At 44.8% G+C, this 26,355-nt stretch overlaps 1 protein-coding gene and 2 pseudogenes across 1 annotated transcript in view; 2 read left to right on the forward strand and 1 right to left on the reverse strand.

The window, feature by feature from the left end:
• Window positions 1-26,355, reverse strand: part of LOC138570275 (zinc finger protein 271-like) — a 382,424-nt gene that overhangs the window by 324,583 nt on the left and 31,486 nt on the right. Inside the window, exon 2 of the mRNA XM_069649044.1 lies at window positions 11,965-13,163. Within this exon, the coding sequence (XP_069505145.1) occupies window positions 11,965-13,163 (1,199 nt within the window). The remainder of the gene's footprint in view (window positions 1-11,964; window positions 13,164-26,355) is intronic.
• LOC138570351 (zinc finger protein 79-like) lies at window positions 407-1,276 on the forward strand (annotated as a pseudogene).
• Window positions 1,407-2,385, forward strand: LOC138570352 (zinc finger protein 879-like; annotated as a pseudogene).

Genomic DNA, 26,355 nt, shown 5'->3' on the forward strand with positions numbered 1-26,355 from the left:
TAGAAACTGTGCATATGTTTCTTGCCCGTGATTTTCATTCCTACATTTGATCCATGGGAACAAGAGACTCCAGTGATCCCACAGGTTCACCCGGTGTCTAGGTGGGGAATGGGATCATTATTCTCTTCTCTGCTCTAGGCCCATTTCCCTTTTTCCGTACAATGACATTCAATAACAAATTAAAATCTTCTTTTCACAGGGAATAACATTATCAAACTGAAGAAGTATGCAAAAGAACATTAGAAGAGGGTCTACACAAAAGATGAGTGATCATACAGAGAGTAGACAAGGCCAGGCCCCAGAAGTGGGAAATAATTTGCCAAACTCTTAGGAGAGCCAGGATATGCCCAGGTCATCAATGAGGACACACACAACGTCTCATGAATATGCGTGCATTGTGTGTGGCATGTGCTTCAGTCACAGGTCCAATTTAATCACACACACGATATGCCATACAGGTGAGATGCCCTATAAATGCACAGAGCGCAAGAAAACCTTCAGTTACTCTACAAATCTGAGAAAGCATCTCAGGGGCCACACTGGTGAGAGTCCCTACGAGTGCCAAGAGTGCATGAAAAGCTTGAGTCAACCCTCAGCTCTGAGAACGCATCAGAGAATCCATACTGGAGAAAAGCCATACAAGGGCACAGAGTGTAACAAAGACTTCCTACACTCTTCACAATTAACAAACCACCAACTGATCCATACTTGGGAGAAGCCCTACAAGTCCACAGGGTGCAGTAAAAGCTTCAGTCAATTTTCATCTCCGAGAGGTCATCTAATGATCCATACAGGCGAGAAGCCCTACAAGTGCCCAGAGTGTGAGAAAAGCTTCATTCACTCTTTTCAATTAATTGACCACCAGCGGCAGCATACTGGAGAGAAGCCCTATGCATGCAGAGAGTGCGCAAAAACCTTCAGTCAAATGCAAAATTTGATAAGCCATCAAAGGTACCATACTGGCGAGAAGCCCTACAAGTGCACGGTTTGCGAAAAAAGCTTCAGTGGCTCCTCACAGTTGATACGCCATAAGAGAATCCATACTGCGGTGAAGCCCAATGAGTGCCCAAAGTGCAAGAAAATCTTTAGATGCTGCTCATCTCTAAAAACCATCAACGGATTCATACTGGTGGGAAGCCCTACACGTGCACTGAGTGAAAGAAAAGCTTTAGTTGTGTCTCATCTCTGAAAATCCATCAAAGGACTCATACTGGCGAGAAGCCCTATGAATGCCTAGCGTGCAAGAAAAGGTTTAGTCACTCTTCAGCTCTGAAAAGACATCTCAAGGCCCATACTGGAGAGAAGCCCTACAAGTGCTCAGAGTTATTAAATGTTTCAGTTGCTCCTCAAATTTGAGAAACCATCAGAGGATCCATACTGGGAAGAGGCCCTTCACAGGTGCATAATGCAAGACATCCTTTAGTAAGTCGTCTCACCTTATAGTTCATCAGAGGATACATTCAGGAGAAAAAACCCTACAAATGCACAGAGTGCACAAAAGTCTTCAGACACTCCTCAAGTCTGGGAAAGCATCCCATGGTTCATACTGCCGAGAAGCCCTACAAGTGCACAGAGTGCACGAAAAGCTTCCGGCAGTCTTCTATTCTGGGACAGCATCTGAAGCTCCATACAGCGGGGAAGCCCTTCAAGTGCCAGAAGAGCTTCAGTGACTCAACAACACTGAGAAGCCATCATAGGATCAATGGTGGAGAAAAGCCCTATAAATACTCTGAATGCAATAAAGCTTTACTCAGCCCTCATATTTGAGAGCTCATCATTGGATCCATACTGGGGTGACACCCTACAAGTGCGCAGAGTGCAAAAAAAGCTTCAATCTCTCCTGCAATTTGAAAATCCACCAGAGGATCCATACTGGAGGGAAACTGTACAAGTGCATGGATTGTAAGAAAACCATCAGTGACTGCTCGGCTCTCAAAAGCCACCAGAGGATCCATACTGGAGACAAGTCCTACAAGTGCACAGAGTACAAGAAATGCTTCAGTCACTCTGGAGTTCTGAAAATTCATCAGAGAATCCATACTGGGTAGAAGGCCCCACAAGTGCACAGACTTTATGAAAAGCTTCAGGTACTCCTCAGCTCTGAGAAGCCATCAGAGGATCCATGCGGGGGTTAAGCCCTTCAAGTGCACAGAGTGCAAAAAAAGCTTTAATCAGTCCTCACATTCGCAAGCCCATCGGAGGATTCATACTGTGGGGAAGCCCTACAAGTGCACAGAATGCCAGACAGGCTTCAATGACTCCTCACAGTTAATACGCTGTAGGAGAAAACATACTGGGGGAAAGCCCTTCAAGTGTACAGTGTGCAAGAAAAGATTCAGCCGCTTTTCTTCTCTGAAAATCCATCAGAGAATGAATTCTAGGTAGAAGCCATACACAAGTGCTTCAATTTGCCCTTAGCGCTGAGAAGCCATCAGAGGATACACATGTGGGGATTCTCTAAAAGTACACAGCACAGATCTATTTGAGAGCTTCACTAGATGAAACCAGAAAAAAATAACAAGCAGATAAATTAGATACTTCAAAGTACATCCTTAAATTACCAAAACATGTATCGTACATGTATCGGGTTATCAAAGCTCCTTTTGAATTTGAATGAAATCAGAGTTTAAAGTTAAATTACTCAAAATATTGACAGTTCTCTAGATCATCAGAAATATTTAAAACAATCAACATTTTAAACATTGTTATTGTAAACACATAATAACACAATTTAAGATTGTGCAGGCTTGGCAAGCTTTATAAAATGGCTTGTTTTTGTAATACATTGACATTTAATACATTCCACATAGTATTAAATATTCATAATTTGCGCAAATTATAGAATCATAAATGGCAGAGATCTGATATTATCTGGGCTAAATCTCTTTATTCTACTTCACACCTTTTGAGTCCCTCCATTTCTGACCCATTAGCATCCACGTCATCTTCATCAAATACACGCCCAGCAAGATGACCTCTCAATTCCCCTTAGATATTGCAAGGTCATCATTTAGAGTGGATTAACGTATGATCTACCGCTTCATTATGACCTGGATGAGGTACTGTAATTGTTCCATAATAACGGCATGGCTGACAAGAGTTCCACTTCATACCAAAATGCACCCCAGGATCTTTCTAAAGCATATATGCACGAGGGCTGGCGGCACAATCTGAACCTGGTTGTCCTGAACATCTCCCTATCAGCCAGTCAATTGGCAAGCTCAAATTTTCCTGACCATCTCCCCATTAAACTGATGATGGGTAATCTCAGATTCCCCTGTCCATATCCACGTTACACTGGTAATGGGTGAGATCACATGTTCTTGACCATCTTCCTATTGCACTGATGATGAGTAAACTCCGATTTTCCTGACCATCTTCCCATTACACCGGTGACGGGTAAGCTCAGATTTTACTTACTGTCTCTGTTTCACAGGTGAAGGGTAAGCTCAGATTTTACTTACTGTCTCTGTCTCACAGGTGATGGGTAAGCTCAGATTTTACTTACTGTCTCTGTTTCACAGGTGACGGGTAAGCTCAGATTTTACTTACTGTCTCTGTCTCACAGGTGATGGGTAAGCTCAGATTTTACTTACTGTCTCTGTTTCACAGGTGACGGGTAAGCTCAGATTTTACTTACTGTCTCTGTCTCACAGGTGATGGGTAAGCTCAGATTTTACTTACTGTCTCTGTTTCACAGGTGATGGGTAAGGTCTTAAATCAGATGACTAATGATTGAGCTTGTTGGTTCTTCTCCCATGTAAGATATACTTCCATCCCTAACAATAACAATGTTTTTAATGGAGGGGGGGGGGCACATGTGTTTTTCTTATTTTTTTACTTCCTTTCTTTCCACATGTTCATATACGGTACCAACAAAACAGTGACTTTCCAGCTTTAATAAGTCATCAAAGGGCCATCAAAGGGTCCATCCAAGGGTGAACGGATAAGTACACTCGTGTCTAAAAAGTAAATGTTTTAAAACAACTGAAAGTACAAAAAACAGGACTTAGAAAACAAGAAAACTCAAGTTCTTAACCTAATTTCAAATATACATGACACAACAGAACAGAACCGGCTCTCCTACTGCTAAAGAAACTATTAGAACTAGACAGAGGATTCAGAAGAAAGGACACTGTACCTTCCCCTCTTGGCGAGAAAAGAAAAGAAAAAATACATGAAGCAAGGGAAGAGGTGGTCACACTCAAAGCATCAAGAAATAAGGATTGCAAAGTCTAGAGAAAGAGCAGAGGTGACTACACTCGAAGCACCTCGGGAAGAGAGGAGGACAACCAAAGTCCAGAGGAAGAGCATATGTGGCCGCACTCAAAGCATCTCTATAAGGAACAAGGGCTCCTAAAGCCCAGAGGAAGAGCAGAGAAGACAACGCTTGAAACATGCCCAAAATAACTAAGGACAATCACTGTCCAGAGAAAGATCAGAGGTGGCCATATTTGAAACATCTACACTTGAAACATCTCTGAAAGGAAAAAGGACAACAACATGCCAGGTAAGAAGAAGAGGTGGCCACTCTCAAGGCAACCCCAAAAGTAATAAGAAGAGCCAAAGTCTAGAGAAGGAGCAGAGGTGGCCACACTCAAAGCATCTCTGAAAGGAAGAAGGACAACCAAAGTTAAGAGAATGAGCAGAGGAGGCCACATTCAAAACATCTCTGAAAGGAAGAAGGACAACCAAAGTTAAGAGAATGAGCAGAGGTGGCCACACTCAAAGCATCTCTGAAAGGAAGGACAACCAAAGTTAAGAGAAGGAGCAGAGGTGGCCACACTCAAAGCATCTCTGAAAGGAAGAAGGACAACCAAAGTTAAGAGAATGAGCAGAGGAGGCCACATTCAAAGCATCTCTGAAAGGAAGAAGGACAACCAAAGTTAAGAGAATGAGCAGAGGTGGCCACACTCAAAGCATCTCTGAAAGGAAGGACAACCAAAGTTAAGAGAATGAGCAGATTTGGCCACACTCAAAGCATCTCTTAAAGGAAGAAGGACAACCAAAAGTTAAAAGAATGAGCAGAGGAGGCCACATTCAAAACATCTCTGAAAGTAAGAAGGACAACCAAAGTTAAGAGAATGAGCAGAGGTGGCCACACTCAAAGCATCTCTTAAAGGAAGAAGGGCAACCAAAAGTTAAGAGAGTGAGCAGAGGTGGCCACACTCAAAGCATCTCTGAAATGAATAAGGACAACCAAAGTCTTCCAGTCTTTCTACCAATTTTTAAAAAAACCTTTCATACACCCCTGTTGTCCTACTAATTTTTGCCCCATTTCTTTTTACTTTTTTAATATGATTCTCGAACATGTGTTATATACCCAGATCTCTGCTTACTTTGATCTTAATTCTCTCTTCCCACCCTCTAAATCTAAGTTTGCACTCCACGGAAATTGCTCTTATTTCGGTGTCTAATGCTCTGCTTTCTACTCGCTACGCTAAGCAACCTTCCATCTTGATTCTTCTTGAAGTTTTGGTGGTTTTTGATACTGTTGATCATTATTATCTTCTCACCTCTTTTGCTCTCCCTGGTTCTGTTATTGTCTGGTTCCATTCGTATCTCTCTAATCATTCCTACTGTGACGCCCAGGCTTATAATATGTCCTCCCCCTCTAGAATAAAACACACTGTTCCTGATGAATCAGTCCTTGGCGCTCATCTGTTCTCTCTCTACATCTGCTCTTTAGATGACATCATTAATTCCTTTTGATCTCTCTTTGCACTTTTACGAGAGTGATCCACAGAGTTGTTTGTCCTTTTCCTCTTACTCGGACTCTAGCCATAATAAAATCTTCATCTTCTTCCTGGAGACATTCTCATTTCCTTCACCTTAATTCCTCCAAAACAGAAATGTTTTACTTTCCTTCCACTTCCGTTCCCCCCTCCCATTTATTTCCCCCTTCCTTATCAGTTCCCTGCATGCTCGTAATCGTGGTGTTATTTTGTATTCTTCTTACATTATCCCACCGCATCGTTAACATTGCTCGCGCATGCCGTCTTTTTCTCTACAATATTCAGGAAGCATAGCCATTCCTTACTTTCAATGCCACCATATGTATTATTTCCACCCTGTTTTTTTGCATCTTAATTATTGTTTTGCCCTCTTGCTTGACCTCCCTGCTTCTAAACTAAACTTGCTAGCAACATCTGCTGCTGTTTTGTACTTGGCTGTTAGTAACATCTGCTGCTGTTCTGAACTTAGTTGTTAGGAACATCTTCTGCTGTTTTGTACTTAGCTTTCTTGAAGTTAGCTGTTTGTACCATTTGCTGCTTTCTTGACGATAGCTGTCCCCAGTGACTACCCTATGCTACCCATTTGTGCTTTTTCCCCACATCCTGCCTACCCCCATTCTCCCTCCGCTACTCTCTCTTTTCTTCCCCCTCCTCCATGACACCTATGGCACGATCTGTCCCTCCCATTTTTTCTAACTGTTTCTCCATTGACTATCCCTCCCTTCTCACTAAGTCTGGCAGGAAGAAGCACAAAAAGGATATCTTGGCCTCTAACCCTGGACTCCCTATCACTGAAACCTACTCCAGCTCTTCCTCCACACAGACCCTCACCAACATCCTCTTGGTCTTTCCTTCGCCAGACCTTTGGACTCCTAATATGGTCTCTGTGCTATCTCCTTTCTCTTCCTCACCCATTAATGGTGGCACCCGTTAGGAGGCACTTCTGGATCCCTTCCACTCCTCTAAGGTCATCATTAATGTCTACTTTAATGGCACCGTCATGGTCCAAGGTCCTCAGGCCAAACTGCTCCTCTTCCTCTTTGACAGACGCTTCCCACGCCTCATCAATTTCCTTCCTTCTCCTGCTGTCCCCTCTCTTCCCTCCATAGCTTCTTTGCCTTCCCTGGCTGTCTCCTCTTTGGCTACCTTGCCCTCTCCTCCTGCCTTTTCTACACCTCTGCAGGGCGTACCTCTGATTTTTACCCCTCCCCGGAAGTCCTCAAGGATGGCAACCTTCTCCATATTGCCACTCAATTTTCGCTCAGCTATCAAACTCTCCTCTGACATCTGTCTCCTTCTGGAAGAACGTGACCTTGATGTCCTCGGTCTCACAGAGACATGGTTCACAGCCAACTCTGTCACAAGCTTTGACACTCTCCTCCCTGATGGCTACAAGATCCTCTCCGCGGCCAGACCCAACCATTCCAGAGGTGGTGTAGCCTTGATCTTCCCAGAGTGGATTCCTGCCTGTCATTCCTATGCAGGCCTACTCCTCTTTTGAATGTCTGTAGGCTTTCTCTCTCTCCTGGTCACTCTCTTACCATGGCTATTATCTATCGGGCATATGGTCAGATCTCCTCCTTCCTGTCTAAGTGGGAAGACCTCTCCTCCTCCCTTCTGGCATCGACCACTCAACTCATCCTTCTTCGAGACTTCAACATCCATCTGGATACTTCCTGTCCCTCATCAGGACCCTTCTGTGACCTCTGTGACTCTCTCTCTCTTTCTATTCTACCCTCTGGCCTGATTCACTCTGCAAGACAGATTCTGGATGTTCTGATCTCTTACGACCTCCTCCTCTGTATCCCTCTGACCACTCCTCTCTCATGGAGGGATCACTCTCTCCTCTCCTCCCATCTCTCCCTCACTATCCCTCAAGCCAAGCCAACTCCAATACTTCCACCTACCTTCTCGGTCATCCGACCCATGAAGCGGGCATCAGTTGAGGGTTTCGCTACCACTTTCTCTCCCCTTCCTCCACCCCAGGCTGACTCGCATCCTGCCACAGCCATTTCCTTGCTCTACTCCTCTATCTCTCATACTCTTGATGTTCTTGCTCCTGTCATGAGGATCCACTTGAAGCCCAAAGCCAAGTGCAACTCTTGGTACGACTCTGACCTCGTTACCCGTAAGTGTAGGGTGGTGAGAGGAAATGGTGGGCTTCTTGTGCATCCTCTGACAAACCGGCCTCTCACCTGCTCTAAAGGCATTATCGGCTCCTTGTCCGCACTATGAAGAGAGCCCAGATCCAAGCCTGTGTCTCTGTGGCATCTTACAACTCGGCCAAACTCTTTAAAATCTGAAGGAGCTGGCCATCCCTGCTGGAGTCTCTACCTCTCCTGTCGCCTCCCAGGCCCTTTGCATGGCCCTGGCCTCTCATTTCGTCTAAAAAATACAGGAAATCCTGTACACCCTCTCATCCTCTCATCCTCCCCCTTCTCTCCCTGATACCTCTGGCCCCCCTGCAGCTGCCTCTCCTCCCTCCTTCTCATATTTTCATTTGGCCTCCCCAGATGAGATTTCCAGACAAGTATGATATATGAAAGTCTCATCAAAAAAGGTTCTTCCCTGATCATCCAAAACCATCAAAGACCACATTGACACCCTTGCTTTGGCTCTGGCCGACTTCTGTAACAATTCCTTTGCCTCTGGAGCCTTCCCCTCACCTCTGAAGCACTCTCTTGTGCACCCTTGTCTCAAAAAACTCACAGCCGACCCATTTTGCCCAGCTAACTTTCGCCCGATTTCTATCACTCCTTTCCTGGATAAACTCTTGGATAAGCTGGCCATCTCCCAGCTTAATCCTCACACCGACTCTGCTGGTTGTCTCCATGACCATCAGTCTGGCTTCAGAGCTGCCAGAAGCACGGAAACGGCTCTCCTGAACATCTGTGAAGACCTGCTCTCCAACCTTGACTCTAACATCCCTTCTGTCCTCATCCTACTTGATCTCTCTTCTGCCTTTCACACGGTCAACCATGCCATCCTGCTCAACCGTATCCATGATAACCTGGTTTTTTCCAATCAGGCCCTGGCCTGGCTGACCTCTTTCCTCTCTGATCGACACTCCCAGGTCCAACTTGGGTCATTTCTTTCCTCCATCTCACTCTCTACTTGTGGTCTTCCCCATGAGTCTAACCTCTCTCCCTGGCTGTTCAACCAATACCAGGCACCCCTTGCCCACCGCATTGCCGCTCTCTGCTCCAACTTTCAGTGAATGCGGATGACACTCAGCTCGTTTTCAGGCTTTCTTCCGCCACCTCTTCTCCCTCCCTCATCTCTAACTGTCTGTCTGCCATTCAGGAGTGGTGTGCCGTCAATGAGCTCTGTCTTAATGCCAGTAAGACGGAGATTCTCCTCATTGGCACATCTGCACCTACCTTTTCTGATACTCTCTGGCCGGCCTCCCTTGGCCCTCTTCCTGCTCCCACCTATGAGGCTAAGAACCTCGGGGTCATCTTTGACTCCACATTCTCCTTTTCTCTCAGAGAATGTTTCAGAATATTTAATGTGACGCCTCGGAACAATGTTTTGATGAATACAGATACATGAAATCATTGGCTATCACTAATTACTGCTAATAACTAACACTTTTTTTGGTCAGCATTTACTGTGGTGTGTGTCTGTTGTGAACCTTTTTCAAAACATTGTGTAGTAAAGCCGAGGGTACATACACACTGGCCGCTTTAGATATCATTTTTGTTTGCACACTGCATCACAAGGGCATACATGGGAACTGCTCCGTGGTTCCTTGGCATAATGTGGATACACCTTTGGTCACAGATACATGTAACCTGATATTTTCTAAATGTGGCTTGCAATATTCCTTTTACGTAAGGCAAGGGACATTTGATTCCTTTTAACACCTGACCATGGTGCCAAACCCTTTAATGCCTGGCCTCTTGCATAATGTATTGTGACCAATCTTCCAGTTGCTCATATATATTCAACGCTGAGTGTGTTTGTATTTTAAAAAAACACACTTTAAAAAACACACAGATTCACAGATATTCAACTTCTAGAGCCCGCGAGTGTGTTGGCTGCCGGACGGATTAAACAGGTTCAGGGGTCATGTCTATATAAAGAGGTGAGCAGACTGGAGAGCTGGCACGGCTGGAGATGGGCTAGTCGGAGAGATGGCCAGGATGGTGGGGGGGATGTCGATGGGGGAAGGGGTCTGACCAGGATCACAAAGATGGGCTCAAATAGTGGGATTTCAAGGACTACACTGTACAGTAATAATGTCTTATAGAGTTTACTTACAAAAAATACAAATTGCTAAATAAAGCCACATGACAGCATGTAAATACGTATAGCAACATATAAGCCAAAAGGTTATGATTGTTGCTTTAATGGTAAACTATAACTCCCAGAATGCAAGATAATTCCAAACTGAAAAATCTAATTAACCCCACGGTACTTTGTGATTTAAGACATGAAATAAAAGTAGTTGTGTAATAAAAAAAAGATACATATATGTGCTCCTTCCCACTATCCCGTGCTAGCAGTTGACATGGAGCAGCAGCAGTGTGATGGGCTGGTGGTGGGCTGATCGAGCACGGAGCCGGGCGGCTGGTGCCGTGGCGCTGCTGGGGCCGACATTAGTGAGCCAAGAATCTTTGGGCCCTGGCACTTATTTTTTTACGTATTAAGCACTGGCAAGAGCCTACTGGTCATTCTTTTATTTTTATCATACAAGATGTTGAGCTGGTGGATCAGCACTCAGGCTCTGTGTCTGGACGTTTCAGCCAATGAGAGGCTGATGAATCAACCTCACTACCATGCCGGAAATCACAGTCTTTTTCTCGCGGTTTCCAGGTTCTAGAGGTGTTTAGGGTTCTCCACAGGTATCTTGCTTTTGGTAAATCCATGATTCTCAACAGGTTGCTTAGGCATCGGCATGGCCGCATGGCAGCAAGGATCTAAAGGCCTGCAGCCTCTCAGCACAGTAGCTTGATGCATCCCCTTCCGCTCATTACGGGTCTGGTGGTAACCATGCCGGTGCTACCGGCGGGTTGCCGCCGGACCGTAAATATTCACCGGCACCTGACTTCCTGGTTACACTGGGGGATTACAACCCTAGTGGCCCGAAGAGTCAGGTGCCAGTAAATTGTAAATTCCCATAAAGTCCCATAGGACTCTATGGGAGTGGGGACCACAGAAGCACCATTGCTTACAGTCTGTGTACCGTGGCTGCTGTGCCCAACAGGGTCAGACCTGTCGGGCACAGTGGCTCCGGCAGGCAGAACTGTAGTATGCCAGTTCGGAAACAATGCTTACTGGCACCGTTATTTCCAGACCGGCATACTTTTAATGAACCCCAAGTCTTGTTCTGAAACTCTCTTCTATAGTAGGCCCCTTTATCTGTTTTGATTTGTAAGGCATTCTCTCCTTTTTGAGAATGTCCGGTGATATAAATCAGGGCAGCAATTTTTGATTGTGCAATGCTCAAGAACAGCACAGAACTTTCCTGGCTCTCTTTCATGAAACTCCAGGTGTCTTCCTGTTTCACGGGGTTCTCTCACAAACCAGATGGGGCACTTTTGTGGGCCGGGTACCGGTAAAGCAAAGTCATTGTGATACAGTCTATAATGAAATGTGAAAAGTCAAATTGGTATGGTTCTGTGTTAGTGTGACTTTGTTGTTTTTCTGGAAGCAGTGTAGAACCTTTTCCGGGATCCTGCTTCTTGAAAGATCTTTAGGTGGTGTTAGCAGGCAATGGACTTTCAGGTGTAATGTCCACATTTCATTTCCTTAATATATCGCAGGACCTTGCTTGTTATCTCTCCTTCCTGAAGCTTCGATTATTGCCAAATTTGCTTTTCATAGAAGTATACATTTTTATTTTGTGTCGACAAGGGGATGAGGTTGCATTTTTTGCTTCTGGTTTAAGTTTCAAACCTTGGTGTCATTCCCTTCTTAATAATTACTTTTCCTGTGTGATATTGTTGCCTGTTTATTTATGTCATTTAAATTCCCAATAATGAGTTTAATTTTCTGATTCATCCCGTGCTCTCGAGTCCAGGTTGTTGCTATTGATGGTATTGCTTGTATTCTTGTTTTTTCTCTCTTGGCTCTCAGTGTCTGGACTTTCCCCAGAATGTCATGTTATGTCAGTCACCCCTGACAAGAACACGTAGACACTATCTCAATACTTGAAAATTATGAGAACAGTGAAGTCTTCAAAGATCTCTTAATTCTCTGGTGGTCCACCAGTATTTTTGAACACATGTGTCCTCTGATGTCTGCTCAGGTTTGAGGCCTGATTGAAACTTTCCTTGCAATCTGTGCACTTGTAGGGCTTTTCCCCAGTATGGACCCTCTGATGGTTTATCAAATGTGTGTATTGACTGAAGCATTTAATGCACTCTGTGCACATGTAGGGCTTCTCTCCTGTATGGCTCATGAGATGTCGTCTGAGACCAGAGGAATTACTAAAATGTTTCTTGCACTCTGTGCAAATGTAAGGCTTCTCCCCAGTATGGATCCTTTGATGGCTTATCAGATGAGAGCAGACACTAAAGCTTTTCTTGCACTCTGTACACTTATAGGGCTTCTCGTCAGTATGGATCCTTTGATGTTTTATCAAAGTTGAAGACTGACTGAAGCTTTTCTTACACTCTGAACACTTATAGGGTTTTTCTCCAGTATGGATCCTCTGATGTCGTATCAAATGTGATAATCGGCTGAAGCTTTGTTTACACTCTCGACACTTGTAGGGCTTCGCCCCAGTGTGGATCATCTGATGCCGTGTCAAATGTGAGAACTCGCTGAAGCTTTTCTTGCACTCTGTGCACCTATAGGGCTTTTCACCAGTATGGATCCTTTGATGTCTTATCAACGTTGAAGATTGACTGAAGCCTTTCTTACACTCTGTGCACTTGTAGGGTTTCTCCCCAGTATGGATTCTCTGATGGCGTACAAAATATGAGAAGTGTCTGAAGCTTTTCTTGCACTCTGTGCACTTATAGGGCTTTTCTGCAGTATGGATCATTTGATGGCTTATCAGAGATGAGGAGTGATTAAAATGGTGCTTGCACTCTGTACACTTATATGGCTTCCCGCCAGTATGGAACCTGTTATGGCTTATCAGAACAGAAGCATGAATGAAGCTTTTCTTGCACTCTGCACACTTGTAGAGGTTTACCCCAGTATGGATCTTCTGATGCCCACGCAGATTTGTGTGATATCTCATATGAGTATTTAGATTAATCCTGTAAGTGAAGCACATACCACACATCCTGCAGGCAAATGCCTTCCCCTTTGTAGGGGTCCTCATGGATGTGCTCTGCTGATAGGGTGTCAATGTCTTTCTGGGTTCAGCTGTATGACATTGCCCATCTTCTGTGGTATTTCCGTTATTCCTCTCTATGTCCCGTCTTCTCATCTTCATTTCCCAACTCTTGGTTTTAGGAGTGTCCCAACAGCCTGTTGAAAGAAGAAAAGGTTTCATATATCACTTTATGGCATTGTACAGTCTGTATGCGGATAGGCCTACTTCAGAGATATTAATGTATGCCTCCATTCACCAATAACAAATAGGACCATACTGAGTGAGCATGTTTTTCTCTCTGCAATAAAGGCAGGTAGAATTAAAAATAAATGGAAACAATATCAATGTGTGTAGTGGAATCTTTTAGAGCTGTACAGAAAATGATGACATTGTGTTCCCCACTCAGGAGTAAATGTTTGCATTGTATATTCCAATATGTAAAAGCTGCCAAATTCTTCCTCCAGTCATTTCACTCTTATATCGTATCATAATGCTGTGATAGCGGCAAGGAGGACCGTCTGAGGCGCTTCAACGTTGCAGTATCTAAGCATGCATACTTATGTTAGGTGCAGGAAAGGCAGTGAACTTTCAAGAGGGTTCTTTCTTTTTTAAATAAGAAAGTTATATGTGTTTTCGAAAATGTCCTGTTTTCCGCAGATCAGAAGTGGTAAGCAGTTACAAAGTTTAATTGCTTGGACTGTACTTGATTTGCTGTATCCTCTGGGGAAAACATGGAATATTTATAGGAAGATAGTAATGGGTGACTAGTATACTTTTTTATTTTAGATGTTACTTTAGACAAATGTCAGCATTTCCATGAAACGCTTTGTGGGCAATGCAGGGTTTACAATTGCTGGGAGATGGGAGCTAGTTATATCCTGCTTCTAACCTAGAAAAGCCTGGTTATATTGAACCCAATGGCTACCAGGTGCTACTTAAGCTCCTCAGCCAACTGATGCCTTACAAACATGTATATGTGACATTTATTTTGATTATTAGAGAATTTGGAACACGTCAAATACAAATTTGAACACACTGGATCACACATAATGGACAACATTTTAAAGTAGCATCTCCTGGTAGCTCCTGGTTCTCCTGCATACAGCATGATGACCAGCATCCAGCAGCTGCTTTTAGCTCCCACTCATCGAATCTTCATTTCCAGCCCTGGAATGATAGGCAATTTAAAATATATTCTAGCTTGTATAGGAAGCCATTGAAAGGTTTGAGAGCTGGAGAAATGTGAGCATGTTAAGGGAGGCTCATGACTATCCGAGCTGTATAGATGTTACGGAATGTATAGATGATTGGGTAATGGCTGTCATACGGGCCACAGCAGGAATATATTCTTGCCCCCACAATGGATCTAGCAGTAGTTGTACAGTTGTGCTCCAATAATAAAGGTCTTAGTAGCATAAGATGAAAGTATGTTGATGGCAGGTGTGGGATGTATTGACCCACTAGGCTCTGCCCTGCGACATCACTGTGTGCTGGTGGCACCAGAACCAACAAAATGGCTGAAATAAAACCTATGCACGCTAAACCTCTGAGAATTGCGCAGTGAAATCGGAAAAGGTGGCTGCCAATCTACTTTGCCTGTGTCCGTGGGGAACAGGAGACCATACTGCCAAAACCTGTCATGGGCTGCCCACAGAGTGCATATGGAAACTTCATGAGAGGCCGTGCTTCATTGCCAGGAAACCCAAAAGTGCTCTAAAATCCCTTTTTTCTTGGCTGTTGAAATTGCAAAATAATGGTTACCAAACATCAGAAAAGATCCAACATCCTTGCTGGGTGTTAACCATCACATTATGTAAGGAATCCAAGGTCAGGAGAAACAGATTTCATCACAAGAATATCCACATTAAAAAATGTGCTTGCCTGGGAAAATCTGTAGAATGTGGGTGCAGTACCGCCGGCTGCCTGCAGGACAGCTGTCAGTTCAGTGCATTAGAAGTTAAACTTGTGCATTAAAATCAAATTGTTGAAAAGAAGTGACTTGCCATCAAAAGCAATATAGGTTGCCACTATGCAATCTCTATGTTTTAAAAAGACTGGAATTAGAGATATGTGTTTCTATTTTTGAAAATGTAAAGTTTATTTTAGCAAAGACAATTTTAAACAAAGTGCGTTAAAATAACCTCTGATGCCAGCCACAGAACTTCAAAGGCAAATTCCACAGCGTGCCCCACACAAAAGATGCCTTCCTTCTGCTCTCTGCCCCAGGAACTCTCAGTCAGATGCTAAAGAAAGGGGGAGGGGATTTTGCTCTGCTACTCTAGGGAGAGACAATAGACTTCCTGGATTGAAAGGGTATGCAAATCCAAGTGTCAACAGAAACTCTTGCCAGCAGGAAGAGAGGCCTGTATTGCTCTTGGGCCACTAAAACTTTGGGGGCGGGCCAGACAGATATGTGTATCCTTAAACCACAAGAAAGTATATGTTTGAAAAAGACTCACAGAGAACTGTGAAAAATTGTAAAAATCTGTAAAATATATCTTATATATGTGTTGTTAACATGAAAATTCTGGTGACATTTTGAAACTACTCAGAACTCTGTGCTATGTTCAGGGACATGACTACAGAAATTGTGGTTTTGTAGCAATTGTGATAATGCTAGAAATATGAAACTTCACAGGATTATGCCCAGATGTCATACGCATATATGTATAAAAATGTGGCCAAATCTGACATTGGATACCCGACCAAAAGCGCGAAAAACTGTCAAATTTGAACCGAAGCTCTCACCGAGATGGGACTCGGAGGAATACTTGCTCCACTAAATCTGTGATGCAAATATGTTATCGCTAGCAAGTTGGTAATATCGTAAATATGCTTTATAAGAAAAATAGATTTACTGTGCAGAAGCAAAGGAGAGGTTCTCCCTGGATTGTAAAATACAGCATCACCATGACACCAGATTTCCTTCTCAAATCAGAGGAGAGGACAGACTCTAACCAACAGGAATCTATAGAGGGTGTGCCTAGTATATTCAGCCTACCCACCCCTTTGGGAAATACATAAATAGAGACAGCTTAGGACCTAGAAGGACACACACATCCACCCACCATCTGATTGCTGGCGAAGCACTTTGCAAAGAGGAATCCATATCCAAGACTCCAGAACTTTGAAAGCAGAAAGGCCCATTTCCAAAGCTGAACCCTTCTCAGGTTGGTCTTTTAAAATCCTGAAACCAGATTTTACCCAAGACCTCCAAGGGGAAACAAACCAAAAAGAACAGCCTGGCTGTGCTGTTTCTGCTTTCTTGCTAAGAATTCTTGCTAGAATCCAGAGATCCAAACCAGTAGAGCAGAGCTGTAACCAGATAGCTGTGAACCATAACCAACCCATCAGATCCAGTCCAGAGTGCCGTGCAGTGTCCAGAGTGCTGTGCTGAGTGCAGAACCCGAGCGCCCTGAATTCCGTCCGGTGGGCTAGCAGAATTCCAGTCCGGAAATCTTTGACCAGATCCTTGACGGGCCCATTCCAAAAAGGAGTAGTGAGTATCTATAGCACAGAATTGTCCATAGCAAGTATCTTATCCATAAGTAATCCTATCGAACCCATTCTATTATATCCAGAACTGCATTGTAGAAAATCTTTTGTCTTTCCTGAATCTTTCTCTCATTCCTATAATCCTTTGATAAAGTAGTGGTAAAATCATCTTTGCGCTAATATATTTGCTGAAGAAAGGCAAGCGTCTCGGCAGGTAGAAACCATCCAGAGACGTCGCTGGATTGGTGGCTTTGCTGTCGTGTAGCTTGTGGCTTCATAGACTCCCTAGTGTAAAGAAATCTTTTTTGTAATGTTCAAAAGTGCATCTTTCTTTTGCAAATTTTGTCTCTTTCTGAGAAAAACCAACCTCTACAAAAACCTTCATAACTTCCTCAACGTGCATGCTAGAATCAACATTTAAGTGTCAAATTGAAGCTAACATCCTCAGATTTCCAACAAACCCAAAACCGCATTCCTTGTATTTTTTCCGCAATCGCGCTTTTCGCGCGCGGAAAGGTTTGCCGCAAATTTTTCGTTTGCCTCAAATCTATCACGTGTGAAACAGCTGTACACTGCATCCGACCTCAGAATTAAGTTTTCAACCTGCTAGTTATTCAATAATCATTGCTAGTGTTTGTCTGATCCCATACAAATCAGCTCACACTAGAATTGACACCATTTTAGTTAATTAAATCAATTTTTCAGTATCTTTAACCATTCATTCAAAGCCACATTCAAAAGCATATGACTGTTTACAATCATTCCTGTTTCTCTCTGAGTTTGCTGGGGGAAATTGGGATTGATACTGTGTTGTTGAATTCTGTATTCCTGAAACCTGTTTTCTCTCCTTCCATCTCTTTATATTGCATATTGGGGGGATGGAGTAGTGTGCAGGGGGAAAGAGTATCACATTGCAATTTTGATTGAACCCACACAAAGTATTATTCTATGCTGCATTATTTTTCCTATTATTACTCCGTGTGATTAAAGAGAGTTGTGGTGACATCACCCCATTGGTGATCCTTGTATAAATATTAAATAGTGTGATATATATGCAGTAACCCCCTTTGTGTGAATGTGTGCATATAGTTCTATACTGGCCCATACAGTATGGATTGTGAGCGCATGCGAAATAAAACTCAATGCAGCATCCAACAAGGCACAAGTCAAAAAAATCATAAAATAAATCCTTTTAACTTTGCAAAACAGCCTGCTTCCTGGTTCAGTGTGACCGGGGGGGGGATTAAAAGAGAGGGGCGTGATATAAGGGTATATCATTCAGAAATAAAAGAACTTATAAACATAAATAAATAATGAAGGGTTCCAGCTGTGCATCACATGCTAGGCCTTGACTTAGGTCGAGTGCCGGGTTGAAATCACTTACAAGATTGGGGGCTCGTCGCAGGATTTCTGAATTAGATATACCACTTGTGACAGTCTAATACAGTGTGCTAACTGACGGGGTACACAAACTTGGTAGGGATACCAATCTGTGTTACACTGTGAAAAGCACCCCTCAATAGGAACACTCTAAGGAATTGGTCTGTTTTGCAAAAATAAAATAAACTTCTATAAGTCAGGAACAAAATCAATATTTCCAGAATGGCGACTTTGGTAGAAATTAATATGGCTAAAGAACACCTATTGTATACATTATTTGTAAGAGGTGAATGGACAGAGCAGGATCAGAATGTGTGGTTGCAGGCAATCACAGAACAGATCACTGCAACAGGGTTAGACACATGGCAAGACCAGGGTCCATTACATGTGGCCCTGAGTGAATTATATATGGCCCCTAAGGCAAAGGAAGAGCAAAGCAAGATTGCCAAAATAGCGACATATCTATACCTACATATTGGAGCAATACAGGACAGATATGCCGAGGGCCAAGATCTGGCAAACAAGCAACTGCAAGCATTAGAAAAGGCCCAAACTGATCTGGACTCTTCTGAGTAGAGGCTGCAGAGGAGCCAGGAATCAGAAAACGAAATTAGGCAGTACCTCACCAAAATAAAAGAAGACATGGGTATCCTGCAGCAGGAGAAGGTAGAACAGGATACCAGAAGGCTGGACTTGCAGAAGGAGTACTAAGAAAGTGTGGACTCTCTAAAGCAGAGCCAGAAAAAGCTGGAACAACAAATACATTTCAACAGGGCATGCGCAGAGCAGGTAGTCACCCTGCAAAGCCACCTAGACGGAGAAAAAGAAGAGATTAATAAATTAATCCTGAAAGACCTGGACAACCAGGCAGAATTTGATGAAGAGCACCAGAAAGCTGGTGCGCTCCAAAGACAGATGGACGACCTGGCTGCACAGAGGCATGCTCTTGCGCAGGAAAGGGACACCTTAGGCCAGGAAGTCTGTTATTTAAAAGAGAAGATAGAATAAAATCACCTGGCCCTTCAGGGACTGGGTGACCTCCAAAAAGACCATGAAAAATTGTTAGAGCACACCAGGAGTACGGAAGATGCTCTGGCAAGGAAGGACCAGGACAGTATGGACAGGACTCAGGAGGTATCCCTCCTGCAGAAAAGACTGGCCCAGTACTCTAAAACAACATAGGAAGCACAGAGAGAAAATTAAGCTCTCTGTGAGAACAATGACAGGCTCCACAGACAGGTAGCTATGCAAGAACAATTGATAGAAACTAGCAAGGCCTTGATAGAGGAACAGAAAGCTCAGGTTCTTGCATGGCAACAGGGAGCAGGAGCTGAGAGGGATGAGGTTCACTGGGAAAGGGAAACCCCTGAGCATAACCTCAGGAACCCTAGTACCAGAGGCCTTCATCTCTTCCAATCCCTGGACTCTGCCACCCCCATGTCCACAGGCACACATGAGCCAATAATGGCAGACTTCAATCCAATAAGGAATATGGGGCTCATAGACCAGTACCTCCCAGGAATGGATGGGCGGGCATCTGGGTATGGGTTCCCAAGTACTGTCATATTTAGTGGGGAACCCCATGAGAGTAGGCCCACTAAGGGCATCCTGAAAACCTATGCCCAGCTAGGACAGTGGGGGTACTCATCAAATCCTGGGAGCAAGGGGGAATCAGAAGACTCCTCTGAGCGCCCCAGGACACAGGAGACTACGTCCCCACATTCTGCCAGCCATTCCCAGGCTCGCAGAATCCGGGAGAGCCTAGAAGACCAGAGGGGCACCTCTGGGAGCAGTGCCTCTGAGTCAGAGGAGGAGTGGACCAGGGTCACTCGAACCAAAAAGGCCAATAAGGTAAAAAAGGCTTTGCTCAAGGATCCCCTAAAACAAATCAAAGCGATAAGGAGCGTCATCACGCCCTATAATAAGAACGCAAAATATTCTGTTTGGGAGCACTTAGAGGTCTTTGAGCAGATGATGGAAACTTTCCATTTGAAGGACAGCCAAAGCTGTATTTAATATGTGAAATGGACCTTCTCTCCAGAATACTCCAGATTCTTTGCGGGGCTGTAGGACCAAAATCATTCTGGATGGTCCACCTATAGGGCGGCCATCTTTAAACATTTTTCTGTGCACAGAAATCCTCAGGAGGCTCGCAAGGCAGCCTGCAACTTGCAATGTAGAAAAGATCAGGCCCCACAATAATTTGTTCAGGAATTAAAGCGTGCCTTTGCGCAGACCACCAGAAGGGTGTGCACTGACAGCAAAGAGTTTGTGAATACTTTCTTCCACGCTCTCCCCAAGTACATCATGACCCAGCTAGTGAGAGATTTTCACGAGAAAAGTCATTGAACAGGCCACACGAATTTATGAGGTGCAAAAGCCCATAGAAAACAAAAATAATTCAAAAAGCCCCAAACCAACCAACATCCCTGCTGCTGCTAAGGTGGCAGAGGTGAAGGTTGCCCCCATTTTAGATTTAGAGATGGGGGGCCTAAAAGCCTTCCTGCACAGAATCAGAATAATCCCAAGCCCAGAAGGCCCTCAGGCCTGTCACAAACTGGGAGCCAATGAGGGAGTCCCACAAATGGGACCTCTCACTCCCCTAACTACATAAGCCCCTGCTACAAGGGGGAATAGACCCATCCTGGGTTATGTGTGGGCTCCTCCAGCCCAAGGGGGGGGATCCAACCAAACAGCAGCTAACCCAGGGAACTTCCTTCCTCACTTCCCCCAGGAGGGCAGAAATTCCCCAAATCCTGGACAGAACTTCTTCCCCAGGTTCCTGCAAAACTTTCAACCCCAGAACAATCCACCCTTTTTTTCCCCAATTTCCTGAGCCCAGACAACCTAATCCGGGAGAGGGGAGGCCAAGGGTGGAGGGGTACCCACATTTTCCAAACCAGGGGTATTTTCAGAGAAGGGATAGCTACCCTTCCCGGGATCAGCCCAGGGGAGACAACAGGATCCCGTATCAGCCTGAGCGGGTGTCACAACTAGAGCGCCAGGTCCGAAATATGGCACAGGGTCTGGGTCGAATGCTGAGGGCTCAAAAGAACCTTCAGATGAGCATGCCAGCGCAGAATGCCTCAAGCTCCGGACCTGGTGCTCCAGAGCAATGATGGGGGAAGAACCCCGACAACCCACCGGTTCCCAGGGAGGAGGCACAAGGGGAAGGGGGGGTGTAAAGCCTTGGAGGAAGCTTCCTTCCCCACTTGTAAAAAGCCCCTGGAAACCCATGAACCGGAACCAAAATCTCCTGCCCCTGAAAGTCTGCCACCCAAGGAGCAGGGGGGGGTAGGAGAAACAAAGAACCCAAACAGACCCATTTTGAGGAGGAGGAACACATCTTCCAATTTGAAGGAGAGGGATCCTCAGAGGATCCTGGGAAAAGGATCTTCTCCTTCATAGATGGGAGAACTCCTCCCAAAAAACAATGGGTCACCAAGGATCCAAATCCAGACTGGGTAGATGTGGTGATGGATTTAGCACCGCCCATCATCCAACCCCAGAACCAACAACATGAAAATCCCCTGGTTCAAACCCATCCTGGTGACTGCCTCCAAAAAGGGGTGGCACCCAGAACCGGAACCAGGGGAACCTAAAACATCTCCCATATCTAGTTGCCACCTTTTCTTTTCAGATTCCTAAGACTCCCCACAGAATTCTGGCCAAATCACCTCTCTATCAGTGTCCAAAACCAAGAGACTAACCCACCAGTTGTCCAAAAATGTACATTATCTGTGCCCCCTTGAGGAGAAGGAGGGAAGATTCTATGCCCTGGTCCAAATACTGGGGCAGTGTACAATGTTGGCACTGGTGGACACTGGATCCCAAGCTACCCTTCTGTCCAAAAAGTCCTTTGATTAACTGAATTCGGGAAGGGAGGAGAATTACCAAATTCTTCTCACTCCTCTTCCTGGACAACTTCAGAACTTCGACGGGAAGGGAATTCCCATCGAGGGACTGCGGATTTGGACATTAAAATTGGGCGACACAACGTGAAGCACCCGGTCATAGTTGTAACTCCAGAGGGCACCCCTTGTTTACTAGGGAATGATATCCTGCGTAGGTTGTTACCCCTGATAGATTGTTTAAACAAGGTCCTCTGGACCCAGACTAGCCGACCAATAAAATTAAAACAGAGTGTCAACCATGTTAGTTTAAACAGCACATGCCACATGGTTGAACAAAAATCTGACCAAGTAGAATTTCACTTCCAGAACAATCAAATCCCAGACGTGACAGTAATAGCAGTAGGACAACAAACTGGTGATGGGGGGTCCTCTCGATTTCTGAAAATCAACCTTCCTTCCAGTCTAAGGTGGCATTCCATACTGGAAGGAAACACTCTGAAATTCTTTACAAATTCACAATCAGAAATTCCCACTTCTATAGTCCAGAAAGAGGAGAAATCAGCTCAAAGCCTGGCTGATATTCAGCAAATTGGAGAGCAGTTGTTCATCCCTATTCAGTTAAATGAAGGGAAGGACTCTGTTCTCGCCCGAGTGTGTATGAACAACGGTAAGAGCTTCATCAGGGAAGCCATGTTCCGCAAACTCCCAAAAGATCCAGCCATTCCCACATTTAAACTGATAGACAAATGGGAAATGGACCTGGAAACACCCAATTCCAAATATCTCCTGCCAAGCAGGTGTATGCTCATAATCTCCATTGGCAACAAGAGCATAGTCCATAATTGTTAGGTCGTGCAAGACATCACTGCCGCCTTTTACTTAGGCAGTGACATTCTCAATCACGTTGCCATTAGTTTGGACCTAATAAACTTCAAAGCTTGGTCCCGATTAGTGGATAATCCCATGGGCTTTGATGACCCACAGAAAGCATTTAGGTCAGCTCAACTGCTGCCTTATGCAGTTGAAATTCAGATTGGAGAGGAAGTCACCATCCCAGAAAGGACCCGACAATTCTCACTGAAAGTGAAAGTTTAAAGAGGACAGAAATGGAAAAACCCTGACGCCTATGTTCATCTGAATGCTTACTTCCAACACCACTAATCAATTTAGAACATGACACCATTCCAATAGAGGTGGATAACAGTGACTTAAAGAGTATCACTCTAGCCGCAGGTACCATAATTGGAATGGCGGTTGATGATCAACATTTTTCCATAGATTTAGGTAATGAACTGTTAGGACCAATCCCCAAGGACTGTTTTGACAGTGATAGTGATGACAACACAACACCAGACAGGATCTTTACCCAGCATGGGGGGAATTTCCTGGTGTACACTTCCTGCCCTTATGGTAAGGAGGATGTGACCTGTGACTTCAGGAGGGATGAGGTGATTTTCCAAGTCTGCAAGGACTGCCTTTCCCACCTGAAGCCACCAGTCCAAATCAGCACTTTGACCAGGGACTTCTCCACCCAGCTGGAGGAGGCCGCTGAGATAGCAAAACCAGAATTCTTTCCGGGCTTCAGACAGATGGTTGAAGAGAGAGTCAACCTAGCTGATGCCTGTGAGACTCTGGAGCAGAAGCAAAAATTGAAAAAAGTTTTCTTGAATTTTCAAGATCTCTTTGCGGTGGACTCATATGACTGTGGTCGCACCGACATCCACACAACAACAATTCCCATGGACCCTGGTATGACTCTAGTGTTTGTGAAGCAATATCACTTGCCTCTGGCATCAATGGAGTCCCTTACTGAAATAATTAAGAACCTTGAGTCCCGTGGGATAATCTGTCCAGTCCACAGCACCTTCAATAATCCGGTGCTGGGGATTTTGAAGCCAAACAGCCAGGGGAGATTCTGCACCGACTTTAGGGAGCTCAACAAACGGATCCATACTTCCTGATGGCCTCTTCCCTACATTGACCAAGGGCTGGCCCAGATCCAGGGGTCACAGGTATTCACTGCAATATACCTGACCAATGGATACTGGACTGTACCTGTCAGTAGGGAGGACCAATACAAACTGGCTTTTACCTTTGGGGGCCAGCAGTACACATGGACCCGGACTCCCTTCGGATACATCAACTCCGGCAATGCATTTAACATTTTTCTACATAAGGCCATGCCGACCTGGGTGCGAGGGGTAACCTGGTTTATGTAGATGATGTTTTAATCAAACGCTCAACTGTGGCGGAACACATAGCGGAGATTTGTTATGTTCTGACACAGTTGAGGGCCGCCGGAGCAAAACTTTCCTTTCAAAAGGCACAGTGGTGCAGAACCCATGTCAATTTCTTGGGGCATGAGATTACTCCTTAGGGTCTCTGTCCCCAGGAAAAGAAAGTGGAAGCCCTGCAGAAATTGAAAGACCCGACACCTCTGCGGGAACTAAGGAGCCTCCTTGGACTGACTAATTACAGCAGAAAGTTCATTGAGGACTATGCAGAGATCACAATACCCCTGATTCATCTTTTGAACGGGGGTCAAGTGGCAGTGGGGTCCAGAACAAGCCAAGGCAGTAAGACAACTCAAAAGAAGCCTCTCACAAGCGCCTTGCCTAGTTTACCCTGTCAAACACAAGGAGTTATTTCTGGAGACAGGGTTCTCAAATACATGCTTGACTGCAGTATTGTACCAAAACGATGACAAGGTCAATAAAGTAATCTCCTATGCGAGTAAAACTTTATCCTCTGTGGAGGAAAAATTCAACGATTGTGAGAAGGCACTCCTGGCAACGGTGTGGGCATTGAAGAATTACCACCCGTTTAACCAGGGGAAAACATCATAGTGGAGACTCCACATCAGCCTCTGCAATATCTCCAAAGTGACAGAAACTGGGCCGGTAATGTAAGTAATTCCCAAATTACTTCCTGGATAATGTCAATGCAAGGCTTTCCTGTGGAGGTCAGATATGGCCAAAACAGGAAGAGTCCTCTCGCGCAAGGTCTGGCTGACTTGCATGATTGTGCCAGAGAAAACTGTCTCGAGGACAAAAGTCTAAAAATCAAGGACAACATGGAGGCATACCTTAATTCCCCACACAAAGTCTTTGAAGAGGACAAGTGTGAGGGAATGCCCACTGTCTATGTGGATGGATGCTCCTACCATGTTGACAACAACAGGGAAAAAGAACTTGTGGCCGGCATAGGGAATGCATGGGTGAATGACGCCCCAGAACCCTCTGTTGGGTACAAGATTGGTCCCCGTAGTAGTCAAGTGGCAGAGTTGATGGCTGTGCATCAAACCATCCTCACTGCTGTCCAACACCAACTCCACGAACTGGTCATAATCACAGACTCGGATTATGTACGGAACGGGTTTGTGGAGCACCTGGTTAACTGGAAAACCAGAGGCATGCTATGTGCTAACAACAAACCATTGAAACATGGAAAATGTATTCAAAATATTGATGATCTGGTCACCTCGAATGGGATGACCGTCTACTGGAAAAAGATCAAGGGTCATTCTAAAGTAGAGGGACCAGACAAAAATGGAAATGACCTAGCTGATCAGCTGGCCAAAACCGGAGCCATCCAAGGGGATCTACTTGAGATCGAGTCCCTGTTGGGGGAAATCCAGGCCAATGCTATTACTAGGTACCAGACAAATGCTCACAATGAACTCTCAACTGCACAATGGAGTAAGGAGACCCCAGATGTTTATTTGACTACGGCTCAAAAAGGGGATCCAATTATTGGTAAGTTTTATCAACACATTGAGGACCCTGAGAACTTTCCCCTGATGGATACCGATTACATAGGGAAAGAGGACCTCAGAGTGTTGATGAAATGTCCAAAAATGTTCTGAATCCAAGACGGGTTGTTGGTAAGGAGATCCCTGGCTGGCCATGATCAGTGGGTGGTCCCTACCTCATTCCGAAGCCTGATGCTAAATCACGCCCATGATGTGGCCACAGCCGGTCATAGGGGGTTTCATACAACACTTGAAATCTTAAGAGAGGTTGCATACTGGCCACACATGTGGCAGAACCTCGACCAATACCTGAAGGGGTGTCTTGTGTGTGCACAATTTCAGCCAACATCCCTCACACGCCGTGCGCCTCTCCAAAAGAGGGGGATGACACTGCCATGGTCAGATTTACAAGTCAATTTTATCGGGCCCGTGATTCGCTCCTCTAGGGGGAACAAGTACATGTTGACCGTGACATGCTTGTTTACTAAATGGGTAGAATGTCTCCCAGCCCCAAATTGCAAGGCAGAAACAGCAGCTGCCCTGATGATCAACCACATCTTCTCGCATTTTGGACTACCCCAAAGGATCGATTCAGACTGAGGGAGCCACTTCACTAGCGAAGTAATGACAAAGATGTGGGAGATACTTGGGGTCAAAAGGAAATTACACTTTGCCTACCGACGAGCCTCTAGTGGTGCAGTAGAGGGATACAACAAGACAATTGTGAGCATATTAAAAATGTTTGTGGCAGATTCTGGGCCAAGTTGGGATATTCAATTACCTCTTGTCCTGATGGCCATCATATCTACCCCTTCATCTGCAACTAAAATGTCACCATTTGAGCTGATGACTGGACGAAGGATGGTG

This window comes from Ambystoma mexicanum, chromosome 2q (assembly GCF_040938575.1).
Source record: "Ambystoma mexicanum isolate Mex_15411 chromosome 2q, UKY_AmexF1_1, whole genome shotgun sequence".
NCBI lineage: Eukaryota > Metazoa > Chordata > Amphibia > Caudata > Ambystomatidae > Ambystoma > Ambystoma mexicanum.